Raw genomic sequence first — 22,050 nt, 5'->3', positions numbered from 1 at the left:
CCATGTTGGAGGAGGGCGGGGAAGGCGGGCCGATGAGTCTGCGGAAGGAGCTTGTTTGCCCTGCTCAGCTGGCCGGGAGTCGCCAAGCCTCAGGGAGCTTCGGGCTGTTCGGCAGCCCAGGAGGGCGACGTTCTCCGGCAGCGCTGGTTGTTCCTCGCGCCCTACTCGGGCTCGCCAGTCTGGTTTCTCGGCCTGTGCCGATCAGGACTGGGGGGCTGATAAACACTGTGGCTGAGGTGCAAACAGAACAGTTTGGGATGGAAAAGACCTTTAAGACCATCTAGTTCCAACTCCCTGCTGTGGGCAAGGACAGCTTCCACTAGACCAGGTTGCTCCAAGCCCCGTCCATCCTGGAGTTGAATACTGCTAGGGATAGGGCTCTCTGGTACAGCTACAGCTTCTCTGGTAAACCTGTGCCAGTGCCTCACCAACCTCACAGGGGAGAATTTCTTCCTGATATCTAGCCTAAATTTATCTTTTTTTCTGTTTAAAACCGTGCCTCTTGTCCTGTCACTAGAGGCCCTGGTATAAAGTCTTGAAGCCTATGTTCTGTGCTAATCCTTGGCCACAGGATAAACATAGCAGCTGATTGTAGTAGAGGAGCCTTTGGGCAGCTCCCACTGGATTTGGCTGCTGGTGTGTCCTTACCTTTCTCTAAAGATGCAGGGGGAAGTTCTCATGTGCACAGCCTTTATTTGTGAAAATGATGGATAGGTTGTTGGGGTTTTTTTATGAGGAAATCCTGTAACAGCTTGTGTGACCAAAATGAGTGAATCTTTTCTGGGTCTGCCCAGAATGACATATGTCAGTCAGAGGCCTGTTTGATGCTACATCACCTGGAGCTCCCATCATCTAGAGGGACATAAGATTATCTTATTTTCCCCTTACAGTGTTCAGTATATATATATGTAGTGCACTGAACTACTGTTATAGGTCTATAAGTATGGCAGAAAAAATGTCATGTATTCTAAAATGAAATACAGGGAGTGCAGTCATTCTTTTTCCTTTTGCCCGTGTATAAATAATCCTAATAAAGCAGCAAGGTGTTTGGTTTTTTTATTATTATTGGTTGAACTGAGAACAGTCATGCTGGAATAAATTATATTCAACATCATAAATTTTGAAGAACATGTTGAGCTATCTCTTTGACAGCAGAAAGTGCTTCTAAGCAAGTTGGTTTAATTTCTTGAGGAGGAAGCAAAAATCCATAAGTTCCTGTGTCCCGAAGCTCAATGGTAAAAGAATATTTAATGCCAAGATCATAAGCCCAGTCATCTGACCCTCCAGGAGCTAAATCTGTATAAGAAGAGAAAACAGGTAAGTCACCTAGAACCAGAACTTTAGTTTTCTGCTCCAAAGCTGTCTTCTGATGCTAGCAAGGATGTGCTTTATTGCAGTAAAGTCATACTTACAAATTGTTTGTGCACCAGCACCAGGTCTGTAAATTTTCTTTGTTGTTCTCCTTATAGCTTTAGCTGCTTTCTTTGCCAGACTTTCCTGATATTAAACAAAACATTCTTGTGTTGTGATAATAGTTAATATGTATGCAGTTAGGATTTACTTACACTGTGTTCTGTGTTAACTCACATTAGTTAAATGTTCTTATTAAAGGCTCTAGAAAACCCACAGAATGTGGTTAAAATTTTAAGCATATGCCCATGCCACAGTTTGCATTTCTGCTGTAGCTAGGTAAAAAATATATATGGGACCTTACCATCACTTCAGGCAGCAAACTATTGTCAGACCGTTTTTTCCCTCTTGTCTCAAATTTCTCCTTTTTCACCACAGTATTTTAAGTCACTATTGATTTATGTAGTATTGACATAGATTTTCATTGAGGGAATTCTACTATTAAACCTTAAAAGTAGCAAGTGTCCACAAGAGTACCTCATTGCTTAGGTGTATGGAGGGCATTTTTTCAGTTAAACACACAAGTACTTTTAGGATGTATGTAAACTGTGCAACATAATCAGAAATTAGCAAAATATCTTTTCAAGGTGCACAATAAAACAAGACTTTGCTCTTTAGCTTCAGTGTATCAGGGGTTGTTGTGTTATCAATCTGTAACAAGTATTTTTATTTTACCGTAGTCTTCAGAAGCAGCTTGATAAGTTGCACACTGCTAGATCAGCCCAGACTTCTTTAAGTTCTTAGGAACATCAAGAGAAATCTAATTTGCTAATTCCTGATCCTTAGAGCACCATGTGTTCCTCATTAGAAGCCTAACAAAGCAAGGGAGAGATTTCTGAAATAAATTTCAGGAGCTGGGAAGACTTACCAGTTCATCATGGTCTTTGCTTTTTTCCACAGTGTAAGAGTATGGAAACAATACCAATTGGGAGTAAGAGTGCATGGTTATGTAGGCTTTAATGATGTCTTTGTGATCTCTGATAAACCGAGCCACTGCTTTCACTTCAGGCTCAGACTCAGGGTAGGGTCCACAGTATATCTCATGACATTCATAGGGAGATGCTCCTTCTCCTGTAACAAAGAAGTGCACAGCGTTACTCCTTCTCCTCTTCTGCAGTTCTGATTAACAAAAGAGAAGAGTATGATGCTAATACAGAAGAAATGGACATGGCCATGCTGTGGAAAGAACTCTCATGCTTCCAGAAATCAGTGTGAACCTGCTGGGATCTCTCACCTGCTATACACTTGGAAAAAAAAATGGAGAAGGTGAAGAAAAAAAGAATGACTTGAAGACCGGATAAAATGTCTTAGAGGAGAGGATGAATATGCTCGATTTAAATTTACCTAGAACAAAATCGTGAAATCCCTTCTCAAAATATAGAAGTCCTACAGAAAAAAGACAGTTCTAAGTGATTACTGGGGGGAAAAAACCTGCAACTTGGAAGTAGGAGAAACACAAATCAAAGGGAATGAGAAAAACTATGCACTGGAACAAGTTACCAGGAAGACGACTAGGATTCACCATTTTTGCTCTCTTCAGAATAAGACCAAATAACTTTCTGGAAGAAGCTAGGATCTTTACGACATTAGGACATTAAAATGTTAAATGTCAGGTCTCCATGTTTTAATCAATTTTGTAAATTTTCCCCTTTGCTACTATCTCTAGTTTAAATGGACATTTTATCTTTAAATCTTATGCAGGGATAAAGCTCACTGAGTACTTTAACACCGGCAAGACTTTCTTCATCCTTGGGCATTGGTGTGTTTTAACAGATGCCCATCTTTCAGAAATCAGTAATGCCAGTTACAGCTGCAAAGTTGCAGCCCTGAGAAAGAAACACAAGCTATTATCTTAAGATACAGGAGAGAAGGAAACATCTTTTGGTGCCAGTGATATCTAAGGAAGATCTATACCATGCCAAAGTAGCAGGGAGCATACCTGGATCCCAAAACCGCTTTAAAATTGTGATTGAAATGTATATATATCTCAATATGTAAAATTATTTAATTTAATATTTAACACATATACATATATATGTTTTAATATACTAACCTAAAACATATACATGTACTAACCTAAAACATATATATATGTTTTAATTAAAAGTTCCATGGCTCCATAAAGGTGTATTTCATGAAATGTAGTTGCAATAGACAGAAAGTTTAGGTGATATGGTGATGTGTGGTTGTTGATGTTATGAATAAACCTGTATTTTCATGCATTGAACTGTTCCACAGATGCTGCAAGCTCCTTTATAGTATCAATGGCTAAAAATAAATGCCCCTTGTATGAAGAAGCAGAAATAATACACTGAAGAGAGAAGGCTGTGTGGGAGAAGTGGCAACAGAGAGGCTCTGGGAGGTGCAGGCTGGGAGGTCAGAAAGAAGGGTACTGGGGTAGAGAGGGCTGTGGCACATTTATATTCTGGGATATAAGTATGAACCTTAATGTTTCTGAATCAAGGGGGATTTCACAGTCCATGAAAATTCATGCACATGAAAATACAAACAGTTCCTGGCATTTGAGCAAAGTCATGCAAAAGAGGCAAAATGAGAATGTTAAATTTTACACTGTTTTGTTTTGCAAAGAAGGGAGAACTCTCCAAGGAAAAAGGCAATGAAGAATCTGTTGGCTGGCAATCTTAGATAAATGTTCTGTCTGCTTTCCTAAATTCTTGTGCAGATTGTGAGCAGCCAGCTAAAGGAACAATATGGAAAATGTGGAGAACAATTTAAATCCAGGTTCCAGTCAAAATTGGTTCCACAGAGCAAATTCCAAGTTAGTGCATTGCTTTTTGTGGAATAATTTTGCTTCATACTGGTATAAAAGAAAAACATACAGTATCAGTGCATTTAGTGTATTTTGCTCTTCAAAAAAACCATGAGGGATTTGTTCATAAACTTCATAAAGTTGTTATCTAAGCAGCTGAAGAGGGAAAACAGCTTTAAATGCATACAGCTGAAACCCAGGATTTTGCGGTGGCACAAAAGTGTATTCACAAGCAAATCTGAAGCCAGTGGAAGTCTGAACATTTGGCACCCCTGACAAGAACTCTTCTCTGCTTAGAAAAGTTAACTTGCAGGTCCCCATGAATCTGTGGCCTTTTCCTATGAACACAATTCTGTTATTGTATTCAATTGACACAACTACTAATAATTGCAGCAGTATTATAAAGTGATAAAACTCCAGCTTGGTTCTGAGAATCCTGTTGAACAGCAATAATGGAGATTTTTACAGTTAATATGTTCTAGGTTAAATCTGCTCAACTGTTGCTACCAGTCATTAATGTATCTGAATCAGTATAAACAATATTTTTATGCTAACTAAGAAAAACAGGGGTTGTTTTTTCAGCATTTTACTGACTATAGTTACACGTATATATACATAAATATAACTAAAAGAAGCAGAAACTTAGGAACAACCTTACAATCACCTGTTTAAGTTATTACAAGCATCTGACTTAGTCCTTAGATTCACCTTTACATTTTTTTTTCTCCAATGACCCTACAAAGTGCTGAGGCTTTTCTATGTTTCCAAACACGTCTAAAAGAGAGGAGTGTAGCATGGCTGAAAACAGTATGAATGCTTCCCTGATTACTTAAGTAAGATGTTCTGGTTTTGCCCTATAAGAAGATGTATATTTTGTCCAAAGATTTACTTAAAGAGGAAGCACTTTCTAATCTACCTGTTTTCTTCTGCTCTTTGTGAAATAGAAACATCTCTCCACTTCAGAAGTTGTTCACCAGAAGTGCTTGACAAGTTGAGTGCGCTACATTGTATAACCTTGAAACTAGTATCTGTATCACATAGGTTTTTGCTGTTACTCCTTCAGACTTCTCCAAATTCTGTTTTTATGACACATTTATACTGAATATCACTTTCAGATCTATGTTTGTGGTCTCCATCTTCATAATTTTGTGCCTGAAAAAATGTGTGGTTTTCCCCATATAATAGCCATGGATGGTTAATAAACATCTTTATTCCCAGTTTAATAATTGACTAAAATGACCAAAAGTCATACAGGACATTACTGTCAGTACTCTGTGTAGCCAGATCTGACCCATAGGTTAACATTTTAAGGCAGCTATTCTGCATTAAAAACCTGTCAAGCACTAAACTGCCTGTAGGTAAATAAACGTGATACAGCCTTGAAAACAACAAACACTGGGAGCCAAAAAATCTTGGTCAGCTAGGCATTACTGAAGGATGACTGGGGTGATCAGTTAACACAGCACGGTGGAGCATCTATTCAACTGGATGGTGTAACAGCTCTTGATTGACATGGCAAGGGATATTGAGATGGTTCTCTTCCATCTTTTGTCCCTCCCCTTAATAGCCTACACCACATGTGTTATGGTGTGATGCAAGGGGCAGGATCCAGGGTCCTGGTCCCCCTCTCTCTTGTCATGGTGCTGGGAAGAGGTTAATCCCCTCTGAGGAGGAAAAATCCTGAGTCCCAACAAAAAGTGTCTGAAGTTGAAGTATTCACTTGTTCATAACAGATAATCAGCTGCATTTGTCTTTATATTAACTCTGTGAAATAGGAAAATTTTTTTTTTCCAAAATAATGAATTTTAAAGGCTGAAAGTGAGGCAGGGGTACAATAGGAAGGAAGTTATATCATACCACACCAGTGCGCATCAAAATTCCTGTTCATGTCAGTACCAATGCACTTGCTGTTACCATGCGATGAGCGGCTCTTTCTCCACAGCCGATTCTATGGAAACGAACACACAAGCCATGCTCAGGGAAAAAAGCTGAAAAAAACAGTGCACCATCTCATTGATTAATTAAATGACTTCCCACTTGTGCCTCTACAGGTCATGTGTCAAGGAAGATGCAAAAGACCAAGGCAGATTATAAAACCACAATCTGCTTGCCGGCAAGGCTGGATGATAAAAGACAATACGGGGTAGGATAAGAAGTGGTCACATCTGGTCTGATTTCAATGGATTTGGACTGGGGAAGGAGAGGAGGAGACATACAGTTTGGCCAGAAATATGAGTTTAGAACTCCCAAGTCCAACCTTTTTGTAGGCATTGCTGACAGCATGTGGAAAGTTGGAAATTTGGTGTGCAGCTGTTGAGGTATATATATATGTAGTTATCCAAATGTGAGACAGGCTGGGTTAAGACTGGATGAGTAAAAGAGTGGAGGAAGATTGTTGTGGTTTCTTTTTAATGTGAGTGAATGGTCTAAAAACCAAAGAACCATCTCAACAGCTTGGAATTTGCAACCAATACATAAACTCTTGGACAAAAGATACATGTCGTACCTTCATGTATATGAAGCAAAAAGTACACCGAAAATGGGGCTACCTTGTAGGAGGAAGGTGTGAGCTATTGACTGTTCTTTGTGTGATGCAGCATGCTGTCCAGCTTGTGCTGGATTGTGCCAGTAGCTGTAACCTTGCTGCTGAAGTATTAAAATCCCAAGGTGAGATTCTGTCATTTACAAATGCATTTCTGGCATTTTGGAAGACACCAAGGCACTGTGGGTCAGATGCCAATTTGTTGCAGAATTTGTTCTTTTTGACATACGGCAAAGATGCAGAAATTGCAAGCATAGATTAAGAGTTCGGGGCATGCGGTTCCAGGGTGGAAATGATGCCCTAAGCATGCTCACTGATGGTTCACATAAATAACACATCAGTGCGTTGCATAGGCTGTCAGAAAAGCTCTACATACAGAAGGATGGCTCCACGTGTACTCGTAGCCATCTACATTGATCACAGGCATGATGTAGAAGTCAAAGTGCTCCAGAAGTGCTGTCATGGTCTGATCTCTCTCACGCACATGGATTGCCTATAAAGCACAGGAGAAGCTTCTTAAAAGCATTTGTAACAGTGGTTTTCTTACCTTCCTAGAAAGGCACCTGATGGCCTATGTAAAATAACCATGCAGTTATCAGACCAGTCTATCTCCTGGTAGAGATGCATCACATCACAGAAACTGCTAAACAGCAAAGTAGCTCTTTGGTTAGAAATGCCAGGGAGAGGGTAAGAATTGAACTGACACAGTCAATCAGATATGCTGCAGTCCAATGTTAATTGGTGATCATGAGGTAGAGTTGAAGCCTGTTAAGAGGAAGGTTTGAACTTCTGCTAGTCATATAAAATACAGGAACCCTCCCTCCCACTGAAAATACCAGGAAAGTAGTGGTATATAAAATAAATCAGGACATAAAATAAAGCAGGCCCCAAAATAACAAGTAATGTTTCAAATGGCTGCTGTATATAACATTATTTTTTCTTTCTTATCTAACTGGTTGTTGGTCTGTGACACAGGGATAAATTTTAACCTAGATAAGTGGGTTTATTACTATTAAAATAGATTAAGTTATTAATCATATAATATTTTTATTGTTATTATTTATGCCTTACTTAAACCACTTTATTATTTTTAAAACATTCCTCATTTTACTGAGGAAATGGGCTTTCTCTGACTAAAGGGAAGTGTCAATCTTTCTACAAAATTAAATGATAAAGAGTGAACCCATTATAAGAATGCCTAGGATTTACTAGAGAGAGCTAGTGATTTTAATGTGTGTGTGCAGATGCGGATTAATGTCAGATTTTGAAATGTTATTTTTATGAAGTGATATAAAAATAAAATTTGAATTTAAAACACATAAGTGAGATCAAAAGGATTATGAACCTAAATGTTCCGCTTGTTTTCTGAAAAATGCTGCAGGGACATGTCACTGGCAAAGTGACAGCACAGCTGGTAATTATTTGCAGCAGCATGAAAAGGGCAAATGCATTTCTCTCCAAGGGAACCTTAGAGGCTGGCATTATAGGTGGGTCACAAGGTACATTCTGCTGTATCTGCTCCTAACTCTTGCAATATCCTTTCAAATATTATAGTCACTGAGATTTTATTGTTGTGACTGAGGACAGATATAAACACATGATGATGATGATGATGATGATGATTATTATCCTTATTATTTAGTTCCATCATGAACTGTAATTCATGTTTGAAGGACTCATCTATGTTGTTTCTCTGGCTACAGTACTGGTGATTGTGAAGTCTGAATCTCATCTAGCATATTTTTACAATGAACTTCGCTTTTGTGGAAAACAGTGAATAATACCTCAAGATATTAACTGAGCAATCTGGGCAACCTTGTCTGGGCCAGAAAGGCATTAGGAGCCTTTTTCTGGTACATACTAGGAATTGGGCCAGCAGCTTAACAGAGTTGAGCAGAGATGCCTTAAATTCCAAAAGACAAAGGCAACATATGTTAAGGTACAGGTGAAAACCATGGATGTTGAATCTTTTCGTGTACCCTTGTTCACTATTCTGAGCAGTGTAGGTATCAAAAATACCAAAGATCAGATGTGACCATCGGTCTGCAACTGCACATCAGGGCTGGTTTTGGGCTAAACCCATACTACAGTCTCATCCCATCAGTGATTTACTAGTTCCCATGAGCTGGTACTATGCATGTGGCTGGCAGATGTGGATCGTGTTCTGGAGGTCTGAAATGAGGTTGTCTCTAGGAGGGATGGTACCTTTAGAAGAAGGTGGCTTGTGTGGCCTCGTTCTCTGAATGAGACAGACTGGAAAAAAGCAGGAACACAAATAAATAATGCAGAGGGAGGACGCAGAGGAGCAGTAGGAGTAGGCACGGCAGCAGGTGACACATCACAGCAAGTGATAAATAGAGATTGCTGGCATTCATGCTGGTGTGGAGTTATGCCATGCCTGGAGCAAGAGGTACGTATTTCTTTAGGAAGGCATGTAGGGAAAAGCCAGGGGCTGTAGGACAGCTTGTGCTCACTCTGGGTCTTCTCTGATCTACTCCAGGCAGGGCCAGCTGCCAGTAATATGGGCATGAGCCACCATGTGCTGCATGATTCAGAGCTAAGATCATTCCTTGGAGCCATGTGGTGGTATGGGCACAGCCCTAGTAGATTACCAGATACTTGCTTTTCCTGACATGCCCTCTCCATCCATGACTATTCATAATTGTAAACATCTATATTGAATCTGCTGCACATTTGAAGAAACTTTGAAGTTTCTTTCATATACTTGAGAATACATCTGAGCTCTTTTGCGTTTGATCCATATGACTTTCTGTCTGTCGCACACATCCCCCCCTCCACCTACTCACACACGCATATGTGCACACACACTCGCTGCTATGTATGCAGCTTAGACACAAAACTCGTATGTTGGTGTTGTAGATTAAGACTTTATGAAGCTTAGAGTGCAATCTGGTAAATAATCAAGATTTTTTGCTTTGCTTTGAAAATGATAATCAATCAGATGTGTTTAGCTACTCACATGGCCTATGAACCACAGGCAAAAAGCAGGAGAAATCCATTCCCTAGCATGGATACCACAGTCAATCCATATGACACTTTTGGATTTGTCCTGCCTTTTAGAAAGCTGACAAAAGAGAACTTGTATTAAAATGGCACCATTGCAAAGTGAACCACCTGAAAGCAGAAGTAAAAAGCGTAACCAAGATGGAAGAAGAAACATCTGTCTTGTGAGGAGAGCTTAGTCTGATACTGGGCCAGGATACTGCTGTCAGTTATATTCACATGCAGTCAGGGAGCCATGTTCAGACTGCTTGCAGCAAGCTCCTAACATAGCATCAAGACTACAGCAAGACCTGAGGTCAAGTGAGTAGGTTACCAACTAAGCAGGGCAACAAACTAGGTTGGATTCATAGTTAGCAGAGGAGGGTATCCACCACACCAGTATTTCATGCATTTGAAAGATGGCCTAAATGTGACAACTTTCTTGTGACCCAACAAGGAGCCTAATGTGGTCAAATGCCTTTGCAAATGCAATACACATTATTGAAAGAATTTAAGAAAATTATAACCCCCACAAAAATATGCATATAAGTATAGATTTAAGAAAGTGCTCTGGCCAAACCTCGTCACTTGCTGACATTAATACTTGGACAGGTTTTGCAGTAAGTCACAGCTGTACCTTCAGAACATAAAGCGGTCTTTTTTCATATGATGATCCAATATATATTTTCTGGAGGAGGTCAGAATGGACTTTCACTACTTCTTCCATCCAATAATATATCTGCAAGGTTGAAGTTAGCAAATTGATCTTATCCCAATTGTTTGCCTTCATCCCTGAACGTGGTCTAGACTTAGATTAATTCTTCCTCCCAAAATCCTGCCTCTTTAGCTGATGAGAAAGAAAAACTAGCAATTCAGCCCACTTACCACTTGTCTCTCTGTAATTTCTCATAAAACCCTCACTAAGATACAGTCACAACAGTGTCCAAATGTAGCCCTGAAATTCCTCTTTACTTCTACTTAGTTAAATCGCTGTTCATTTGATGTGTAAAATATTTGTATGTTGTTTTGTGGTTTCATTTTCCTTCCTTATTAACTGTATGTGAATGGCAGTTTGAGGCAAAAATGAGAGATTTTGTCTGGGGCTTCTTTCTTTATGAAGGCATTACAGTAAATACAACTCTCAGTGGCTGAGCAATACAATGGTAATAATTTACCTGATGATGATTTCTTTCCTTATCTCCATTCTCAAACATGAGACAAATTTCAGCCTTTGAATCTACAGAGGGTTACGACAAAAATGTCTTACTTCTTTCATCGAATGGTAGTTTTCATAATATGATGAAGATATGCGTGGGTTGACTGTGTCATTGATTATCTGTTTTTCAATAAGTCCTTGAACATCTCCCAGTGAGACTCTGAAAAAGAGCACAATGTCCTGTGAAATAAATGGCAAACAACTTTACAGAAACATTCACGACAACAAATAAAAAAATACATACTTGTGTTGGATGGTCAGTTGCCTTAACTGAGCTTTTATGCTATTTATGCTGGATGCCCTGACATAGAAATGGACTTCTCTGTCCTTCTTGATATTTTCAACCACAACAGGTTGCCAGAGAATGACCTGCAAAGTTTCCAAAAGCATTTATTTTTATTTTTTTTTTTAACTTAGGAAAGAAAGAATATTCTTACTGACATTTAAGAAGTAGTTCAAAAATAATCAAAGCATACGTTTTCAATTTAAGAGACCACTTGTAACAAGCAGTTTAATGTTCCCTGTGTTGTGTTTCTGCATTCTGCTACGGCTGGAAATAAAACGTGTGTGTTTAAGACATGTTTATAATAACTTCTGCACATAAATTCATAAATCAGGAACAAAGACAGGAACATAACCTTTTCCGAGATAGTATTTCTGGTATAATAGATATGCTTAGCTGGTTATTATGTTACATGTTTTAAAGTCTGCTGAGAGTTATTTTCCCTGAGGGTATTTGGAGAATTAATGAAGATCAGGCTAGTCTTTGTGGTTATTGTATTTGCTGATGACTTTGATCAGGGGGGGAAATAAGTGCCAGAAGGGGTTTGAATATAAGTCAAGTTGAAGCAGCAATACAGAGATTAGAAATGGGAGCAAAATAAGAAAATGAGATTCTTCTTGGTAAAATTAAATCTTTTACAATAATAAAATCAGAAGCCAACATATTCAATAAAAGACTGAAACTTTAAAACCAGTAATACCAAAAGATCTAGGAGTGACAGTAAGAAGAAATTTAGTTATGAATTCACAATGTGAAAAAGATCAACATGATCCTTGGATGCATTTTTGAAAACATACAACATGGAGTTGCCAGACAAAAGGGTTTATTCTTTTTCCTTTCTGGTGTGGTTGCATTATTATATTCAACTTAGGTGCCATGTTTCCAGGCGTGTAGCAGTTGTCAGTTGTTTACCTCACTCATACCTCAGAGAGAATGTGTCTGCAAAATCTTACAGAAAACTCATCCATGCTTTTAATCAACACTTTGGAACAGTAAGTGGGAAAACATTTGGCCCTTGGATATATTACTGCAGTGTGCTATACAAATGGTTGAGCTAGTCTCAGTGTATCACCTCACATGTTATTGGCTGGGTAGTAACAGCATCACATGGCTCAGCATTGTTTGGAAAACCCATCTAAGATGCAAGCTGGATGCTTAGCTGCCCAGCACTGATTTTCCTGTTTCCCTAGCTAGACTGCTGTCTCCACCAGCATGCACTAGTTCAGATTGAGTTTCTCTTAGGTGAAGGCATTATTTGAATGGAGAGTGATGAAAACCAAGGAACTCTGGATTGACACAGCTGAGGTGGCAGAGGAGCAGTGAATGGGGGTAAATGGGAAACTCTGATAATGCGTATGATTATTGGTCTCTTTACCTATTATCGCAATGGTCAATACTACCCCATGGCAGCAAGAAAAGACTCTCTTGTTACTGCATCTGGGTCTTCTGATGGAGGCTACGTGCAATGTGTGTGCTGCAAGAACAAAGTATTTCCTTTGCTTTAGGTTTTTGCTTCCAACTGCAGGAGTAGCACCTATAATTAGCCTGATAATTCTTCTTGTAAGATGCTAATTTTCATATGCTGCTTCTTTGCTAGATTGCTAGATTGGAACCATTCAAATTTGTTAGGAGGCACTATTTATGGCTTCTTTTTCCTTCTCTCATTCCCTTTCTCTTCTTATAACTTGCTCAATTTGTAGCCATGGGAAAAAAATGGTCAGTTTATAACCCTTGAAAAATGTTCGGCTTGCGTATTCACACAAGTGACTTGGTAGAAATCAGCACATGCTCTCTCTGCACTGAATGTACTGCAGTTGTTCTTAATTACTTCTTGGGGCTCCTGCATACAAAGAAGTGAAGAATGATGGTGATGAGGAAGAAATGGAGGAGGGAAGATTTACTTTGGTACAAGAAAGGAGACAGATGTGTGAATTGACTTGTGGAAGTGGAAAAGAGGAAGGAAGGTTATCAAGGTTTGTGAGAACTAAAGGGAAGGATCAAAAGATGCTAATAGGGACAGCAGAAGACTGGTAGAATTTTGGGGTGGACATAAAACAAATAGTAGCCAAAAAAGACAGAGAAAGACTGGGCATAAGCACCACTGAAAGCTTTCATCTATCTGTAACACATCCTCAATCATACTGTAAATTATGTTGGTTGATGGAACATTTACACCTTTGTTGCAGAGTGTTGGCTTCAAACTGGGAGGGTGCAGGTGGGCAAATGCTTTTGAAGAGGAAGAGATGGCTCATTTTAATTAAATACTCTAGTCTTTAATGAAAGGTTAAAATGCTTTTTGAGTTTTGGTTGTTTACTTTTAAAAAAGCTATTGCTTAAGAGATTTTTATCTTTTAAATGCTGCTTTAAGAAAACTACCATAAAAATCCAGTACTGATCTTCAAAGCTGTGCAAGTCATATAGGTCAAGACTGCATTGGTCTAAAATGCTGAGGCTCCCTAGCAAGCATGTTTCTATTTACCGTGTGTTGGTGCTTTGCCAGTTTTTCAGTGTCTTACTACACAAAATCAATTGCAGAAATCTGAGCTCTATTATAATGCATTACTTCAACTTTATGAAGAAGGGATCTCCTCATGTAAGTCAGAAGATAGTGGAGCAATGAAAATCAGGCATTTGTTGAGTTGCTGTATTGGAACAAGTGAATAAAAGTGGGCTAAATCTTCCTCTGGTAAGAAAGGCAGTATTAGTTCACCTGGAGGAAGAAACTGGCCTAGATACAAGAAAGGCAGAGGGATCTGTTTACCTCAGTGGTGTTCAATAAATCCTGAAGTGCTTCAACCTGTTCGTCTGTTTGTGGAAGAGCCCACAAAACTTCATCTCTGAAAAAGAAGGGTATTTAAGTAAAGCACAGGTACTCAGAACTCTAGGTCATGTGAAAGTAGAGAAGCAGGCTTGGCCTTTCTCATCTTCCCTGTCTTGGCTGCCGTGGACTCAAAGATTCAATAATGGAGATGCTGAGCTCCATTCCAGCCTTTGCTTTTGCCAGCCAGTAAAATCCATGAAGGAAGTGGTGCAGGGCTTTGGTAGCCAATATTTATTGACGGACTATGAGAACCATCCTGGGAGCTGGTACCAGCACAACAGCAACAAGCTCCAGCTGCACCTGAGTGCAGCAGCACCGGTGGAAAACTAGCCTAGACCAGGAAGAGAGCTCTCCTGTTGTCCCCCGAGTTCTGTGGTCTCAGCCACTGTTCAGCAGTGGCAAAAGCCCTCCCAGGTGGGCAAAAGCAAAACATGATGTTTTATAGATGAGCAGAGACTACCACCATCATCATTTCTACTAAAGTCCAGCTGTCCCAATCTCCTAACTTCTGTCCCTCTGCCAGGTATTGTTTCAGTTGGTCTATACCACTGTCCTCCCCCTCTTTGCCTGGTAACTTATATTCCCCTTCTACTTGAAACCCATGGTCTGGATATGCAGTACATGAAATGGTGCAATCCAGCTACTCCATGCCTCGCCCCACTATTGGTGACAGAAGTGAAATTCACTTTCTGGAAAGAAAATCCACTATTTTTGCATTGTAAATCCAGTCCTGATTTCCAGTTCCCTGCAAGCTCTGTAGCTCAAAATTGCACTCGATAGATAATTAAAATAATTTGTCTGTGTAGAAGGAGCAGACTCAGGGGAATGTCAAACACTTATTTCCATTGTCTGGGCTGGGCTGGCTCTCAGCCTTCTAATCATGTGGAGTTGGCAGTAGTGTATAAACCTGACACTGTGGAAGCCCCTGCCAGCTGTGTCTGCAAAGACTATTCTGAAAAGAAAACAGGCAGAGCTATCAGCACTAGTGTTTTCAAGCTGCATAACACGATTGTCACAACTCAGTGTTGTGACTGATTTCAAGCAGAGACGTGACAGCATCTGGCAACCTGGTAATTTATCTTTTCTACTTTTAGCCACTTTCAAAGCAATCACTGTTGTTTCTCATGTAAAACCAGCAATATGCCAGCCCTATTTTTGCCTCCACCGTCATTTGACAGAGCATCAAAAAGTAATCAGGGATAGTCAGAGTTGGCATTTTGCCTATTTCTTTAGGCAAGTGTAGTTCACAGTGTGTTTTTGTGGCTACTTTAAAAGTGAATTTGTCTTCTTGTATCTGAGGGAGTCTTTTCAGAGGGGAGGCCAGAAAAGTGCTGCTACATCTGGCTTTGTCCTGTGATTCACACAGCCTGAGAGTGCTATGATGAGGAAGCTGGTATGTACTTGCACCCCAACATTTGCTGCACAAATATTTCAACTGAGTGTGATAAGTACTGGACAGGTCATAGCCAGCAGCAATTCCTCTACAGCTCTCATTGGTAGGACCTGAATACACTGAAGAAGCTGATCTGAGTTCTGCCCTTGCTCTTGTAGCCATGTTTAACATGGAGAGTAGTAACAGCTGAAATTGTAGTCGTTCAGCTTCTCAGTTCCTTTGCTTTGAGGAAAAGCTCTAATTGTTGCCTTTATACAAATCTCAGAAACAACCTCCCATCCCCAGCTTCCTTTTCCTGCCTACTGCCCTGGTTGGACATGTTCATCTTGAATACGCTTCCACTTTTTGTCCTCATGCCCTGCTTCCCTAGTTACTCTTTAAGTTTGTCCTTAAGAGGTTCCTTCATATTCCACTTCTCTAACTTTCTGCCAGGGTCCCACTGGGCTCTGTCATTGTTCCCCATCTATTTTGCCTCTACTTTTTCTTTGGGTGACAAAAGTAAGTCCAGCTGCCATACCCCGCAATGCTCAGGCCTTAACTTGTAGCTATGACAGAGTGAGTGGGATGCATTACAGTTCATTTTAGATGGTTTTGGTATCTGAGCTTGTCACTCCTAATAAAGAAACAGACATTTTCAGGGCCTGGTTAACCTGAGTGAATTTAGATGTGTGTGCTAAACTGGAATAAGTTATAACCTAAATACACATATTTTTCTCCACTAGCTGTACAGGAGGTGAAGGGGACTTGTTCCCATGCAGCACTCTACAGAAATCCCATATAGTCAGCTGAATCCCACCCAGGGGCCCTGGCCACCCTCTCACAGATAGTCGCAAATCAGTGCTGGCTCTCTGGCATGTCAGTCTCTTCATCTCTCCTCTCCACTTCATTTCTCAGTCACTGTGAATGCCAGCGGCATCACATGCCACAAAACCAAGGCACCAGCAGGGATGTGTCTCTCTGTCCTCATAGCCTGGCTTCATTTGAATCTTGCGTGTTGTGACTATCATCTCCAGAAAAGAGACCTCCCTACCTGTCTTCAGCTGAATGTCTTACCTGCCTCCGGCAGGTAGTGTCACTAGAGGAATGCTGCCAGCATCATCACCCGTTCTCCTGGACCGTGTAAGCTGTTCATCTGACTCGAGCAGAGATGTCTGCCTGTGGGCTCTTTTCTCCCACCTTGCTGTCTCTCAGTCAGCTGCCACACTTGCCCTATCTCTACAAGTGAACTGTGTGTCTTTCCACTGTTCCCAACTCTTTCACAAGTCTCACAATGCAGTAATCACACTATAACCTTGCAAAGGCAAGCTTTAATACATGACCATTAAATCCTTCCACACTAGCACCCAAATAAAAGTAAAAAGTCAGTTATATCACCTTTAAAATCTCATTGTTTTAGTCATTTTTATAAACAGGGCTGGGAAGGTTAGACTCAGACTTTTCAGTGAGAAATGTTGCATTCTTCTGTTAGGGTCAGATATTCATCATTTAATTAAAATATGAAATAGATGAACCTTCAAGTAGCACAGAGCAGTATTGCCCAACTGAATTAACTTAAAAACATGTTTAATTGTCCCCCTATTAACCTAAAACCATGTTTAACTGCTCCCCCGCTGTAACCTTCCTCACACCTCTGTAGCAATCTAGAACAAAACAGGATTGTAACACAAATGGGTATGAAATACCCTCTTCTGAGACATTAACTCGGTGGTGTTCATCTCTCACAGGTCTGCCACTGGCATGTGGTGTGGAGTTACAGAGGGGCTGTGAGACATAATTCACTATTATTTGTGTGGGTGTTTCAGTCCTGTGAGCGGGTTGTGTTTAATCGTGATTCCTGTAGGTTGCTCAGCTTGCTTAATAGCACCACAAGGGGCTTATCCTTTTAGTTCTACCTATTAAAACATTTCAGTTCTTCAAATCATCTGTACATGTAGAAAATCAAAGCACTTTGCCCGTCTTCATCTCTGACATATGTCCTTGTGTTTTAAGAAAGAGTTTGGTTCCCGGGCATTTCTGAAATTTATCAATAGGTAACAATAAAGCTGCTTCTAGAACATTGTACAAATACCGAATGGTTATTCAAAAATGATTTAGGACTGGAAAAACAATCATCAAAGCTGCTTTAGAAAGAAAACAGATTGTTAGCACTTTCTGAAATGGTTTATCTTTCTACCTCAAGAAGTAATTCACTTATGATCTTGTTTTAAGGCAAATGAAGCAAATTATTTTATCCCATTAAGTTTCAGAATGCCCTTTACTGGCATTCAAAAGCACTGAATGAACAGAATTGATTGGCACTTAGACCAAAAAAATAGTTTTAATATGATTAAAAACATGGGATTTATGGATGCAAAGAAGACTTAGAATAATTTCATTTCCTCCATCATCTATATGTTAAATTGAACCACATATCCAATTACAAGACCAATAAATAAATGTCAGCCTTTGCCAAATGTTTTCTTATGAGACTTGGAGTTATTCTGCCTCAGTACATTCCCTGTCCCACTCACCACACTCTAAAAGCCCAGTAGTACCAGTAGATATTTACCTTGAAAGAGTGAAGACATGCTTCTCTTGAATCCAGATAAGTAGGGTAAAAAAGAGCAGGCAAAACTTCATCTTCATGGCATACACAATGAAACTAAATGCAATTGGAAAGCCGAGGGTTCAGGACCCACATTATTGATTTAAAAAACGTTATTTAAAGAGTGGTTAAAATTTACTACTGTCTCTCATCTCAAGCCCAAGCTCCCAAGCTCCTGGTGGCTAAGTCAATATGACAGAGCTCCCTGGGGAGGTCCTGCTCATATTGATGTTGTCCACTTCCAAAAGGATAAAGTACATTTTGGGCATTTTCATATTGACAAGTCACTTTGTCATCTCAGCCTCTAAGTCATTTCACTGTGGCTACAAACCACAGACATAAGAAAGAATACACAGCACAAAGGTTTTGTGATCCTGTAATGTTTACAGAGGGTACATCTGTCCTAAGAAGCCAGACAGCTGAGTTTTAGATGGCTGAAGTCAGCAGAGGTGAATGATGCTACCCAGTGAGTACCCTGGGGTTATAATGTCTGTGAATATGCACCAACACTGGAACTCCCCAAACTGGACACCAAAGGGAAAATAAAAAAAAACACTGACACCTTACCTAGATTTTGTAGTTCCTATTTTATCTTTTGTAGATGTTGTTCAAACAAATTGGAAGTTCTGGTAAGGTACAGAGGCCATTCACAGCAGGGGAAGTGCTGTGCCACAGGGGTTGATTTTTAAACCAGGGGTTCAGATGCTCTTCCCTCATGTAGGCAAAAGGAAGCTGCCAGCAGAGGATAAAATACAGGAGATGAAGCTTGGCCATCCAGGCACCCTTTTGTCTGGAAATGTCTGATGCACAGACACAAATTCAGAGAAAAATTGAACCTACTGAGATATGTGTAACAGAGGAAATTGAAAAGCTGATGGAGTGGGGTTGCTGGTAAAAAAGGAAATAAAAGATCATATTTCTTTATGTCTTAAAGCGTTAATTAAGGAGGAAAAGGGAACACTTTCTACTAACTACCTGAGAAGAAAGTTTGGGAAAATGTGAGACTTTTTTTTATGTTGATTGCTTTTACTGTGGGTTCTTCAGCTTTTCGCAAAGAGGTGGCTCACACTCTGTTTGAAAGCTGCTGTTTTCCTGCTCGGTTTTGGGTTTCTGGTATGTATTGAAAGTGTTTCACATCCCCCAAAAAAAGCAAAACTGGGTGCTTGAGGAAACTAAAGACACTAAATGAAATTCTGAGGAAGGACAAACTAGAGTCTTGTGGTGGTTAAGGCACTGCACAGGTTAAAACAAAATAAAGAGAAAAGTAAATGTAGGATGGAAGACCAAAAAAAAGAGAAACTTAAGCATTAACTTCTCTACTTCCACCCAGCTGTTAGGGGTCATCATTTGTCCTTATGTTGACCATACCCCTACCCACTTGTCTTGTCCTCTTAGAAACACCATCTCCTCCAACTTCATCCTTTCCCAGTGCAGACCACTATACCTGAGTGAGCCATCTCATGCTGCTTCATTGGCACTGCAGAGAAGTGGCCTCTTTCCAGGACTAATCCATCTGTGATCTCTATAGACATCTCAGAGTGTAATGAAACACCTGCTCCTATTCATGGCCATTGGAGCTGGGGTGACTGGCTTAGAGGTAGGAGGCTGTTTGTTCCAGTGAACACCATGAGTTCCAGATATCTCCCTCCCTCAGCTTGGACATTCAGGTCTTTGCTATGGTCAAGCAATAAGAGCTATTCTGGGCTACAAAAGTCATAAATTAAGATATATTTGCTCTACCCACAACAGTAGATTGTTTATTAACTTTCAAGAATTTCTGTGAACCTGAGAAATATTTCCCAGATAAGCTGGGAATAATAATGCAGTCTTAAAGACCACTGTGAAGGGCAACTATAAAAGCAAATGAGTTAATCAAAGTATGTAATTTTCATCATTTCAACTATTATTTGGTTTTACTCAATTTCAAGGCTTTTTATAATGTTATTGAAAATTAACTTGCATTTCTATGCTTGCTTTTTTTTTTTTTTTTTTTTTGACCTGGAGAAAATCAAATTGAATTTAAGAACTCTTGCAAGGCGAGATTTCAACTGTTCAAGAGCTCCCTTCCCTGAATAAATGTATTTTTCTCTAATTAGGAAATTCATCAAAACTGATCCTTTTTTGCTTCTGATGAATCAGCATTCCCTGAGGAAGAGCTGCTTGGTTGAAAGTTCAAAGATTTTGCTGCACCTGGATTAATTATTCCTTCTACCACGGGTGGACCACGGGCGGACCACGGGCGGACCACGGGCTATGATGAGCTGGTGCCTGTAAGTGTTACCATAGCAGATGTGATCAGAAGCCTTGCAGTAATGAGGGACAGTTGGTTTCTGTTAACTTTTAGAGTAGCACTGGGACACGCACAGGCTTTTATTTAATAAGGGACAATCGGCTCCTAGTTTTCAGAGCAGGTAATTAACAAAGTAGTCTGTTGATTTCTTTGTTGAAAACTACACTTGTGAGATTTAGGACTGGCAGTATATAAGCTTCCTGGTGCCATTAGTATATTGCTTTTTTAAGTATAATGACACCTCAAAGGCAATTCTGAAGAGAGATATCCATTCTTTAGGCCAAATCTGCTTTTTCTCCACTCCCTCTCCACGTTCATGTATAGTAACACTAATGTCCTCTGGATGCTGCGTAGATGTTGTACCTCATCCAGACCAGGCTCTGGCACATCTTTGTGTGGAGGTTTAAGATGTCTGTGATGAAAAAGGTGGCAGCAGAACAGGCCAGGTACCCATGTCCCAGCTAGTCAGGGTATCTATCACTGCTCAAGCACCTACTGCACCAGCATACAGCTTCATGCTTGGCTGTGATGGTTATAGGAGTTCTGAATGCAGAGCACGCTGCCAGACCTCTGTAAACATTACAGGATCACAAAACCTTTGTGCTGTGTATTCTTTCTTATGTCTGTGGTTCGTAGCCACAGTGAAATGACTCGAAGGCTGAGATGACAAAGTGACTTGTCAATATGAAAATGCCCAAAATGTACTTTATCCTTTTGGAAGTGGACAACATCAATATGAGCAGGACCAGGCTGTGCCTGGCCATTGTGCTGTGCTCCTGCAGCTGCTGTTGCTGGTGAAGGAGAGCCAGACCCAAGAAAGTGGTCAGATAGAACAAGTCAAAAAAGTAACTACTGGTATTGCTGCAGGGAGATGGTCTTGAGCAGTCACAGCAGTGCCACTGAGTAATCTCCAGTGACTCCCATCAGTGGCATCCTTGGCTTTCAGCAGCCAGGTGTCAAGAAATTTCCTCTAAGCTCAACAAGGACACAAGTGTGGCTGTCTCTTTGATCCCAGGCTTTCACAGTGTCAAGCAGCAAGACTTTAAATAACAAGCCTCTTCCTGCATCGAGATTCTCGGATCTGAGTCTGTATTTCAGTGTGTGCCAGAGCCCATGCTAGGTTGATACTGTCTGTTTTTAGTAGCGAATCTGTTAACAAGCACACAGAAGGGGCAGTAGAATGAGAGGTCAGCTGTTACCAGCAGCCTCATCCCTCAGATCCTTTTTGCTGTTTGGGATTAGCATATTTTGCTACTGTTTTGACCCTTAAGAATCCTCGTTTCCAGTTAGTCAACAACGAGGCCCTCTAGGGTTGGATAATCACAATGGATCCAAGTAACTGAAGCAGAACACAAAAGCAAAGTGAGTCTGTGCTGTCCTTCTTGGTTCTTTAAATTCAGATTCAAATACAAAATTAATCTCCTGAAAAATATTTATGGCACTTGCCCTTTTTTGTGCATTAAAACTACTGATGAGGCCAAAAGTAACTGGTTAGCATCCTTCCTAGATGAGGCAAAGAATGACTGGAATCTGACTAAACTCTGATCTCTGTTGCTTGCTGTCTGATGCAGCTGAGTGCCATTGCTCATGAACCACACAAGGATGCAATTAGTTTAACAGCTCTTTATTATGAATACAGCAGAACAGAATTAGAACTCAATTTACAAGTCTCTCTTTCAAACCCATTCAGCCGTTAAGGCCGCATCATCTTTCAGTTTTCCAAGGCATATAATTGATA

General features: G+C 40.2%; 1 protein-coding gene across 1 annotated transcript; it reads right to left on the bottom strand.

The window, feature by feature from the left end:
- Positions 1–1,087: 1,087 nt before the first annotated feature.
- On the bottom strand, positions 1,088–18,207 carry CPB2 (carboxypeptidase B2). The gene is made up of 11 exons (XM_062607374.1): positions 17,987–18,207; positions 13,986–14,061; positions 11,186–11,310; positions 10,993–11,101; positions 10,363–10,464; positions 9,703–9,807; positions 7,099–7,215; positions 6,038–6,128; positions 2,279–2,481; positions 1,413–1,497; positions 1,088–1,296 (listed from the first exon to the last, which is right to left on the bottom strand). The coding sequence occupies exons 1-11, from the start codon at positions 18,061–18,063 to the stop codon at positions 1,112–1,114; spliced, it is 1,275 nt and encodes a 424-aa protein (XP_062463358.1). The 5' UTR covers positions 18,064–18,207; the 3' UTR covers positions 1,088–1,111.
- Positions 18,208–22,050: the final 3,843 nt, after the last annotated feature.

The sequence above is a fragment of the Pezoporus occidentalis genome, unplaced genomic scaffold (assembly GCF_034315485.1).
Source record: "Pezoporus occidentalis ecotype Australia unplaced genomic scaffold, CSIRO_AGI_Poc_V1 ctg122, whole genome shotgun sequence".
In the NCBI taxonomy this organism is placed as follows: Eukaryota; Metazoa; Chordata; class Aves; order Psittaciformes; family Psittacidae; genus Pezoporus; species Pezoporus occidentalis.
Note: the sequence above shows the minus strand (reverse complement) of the source record. Positions and strands in the feature narration are given on the sequence as shown.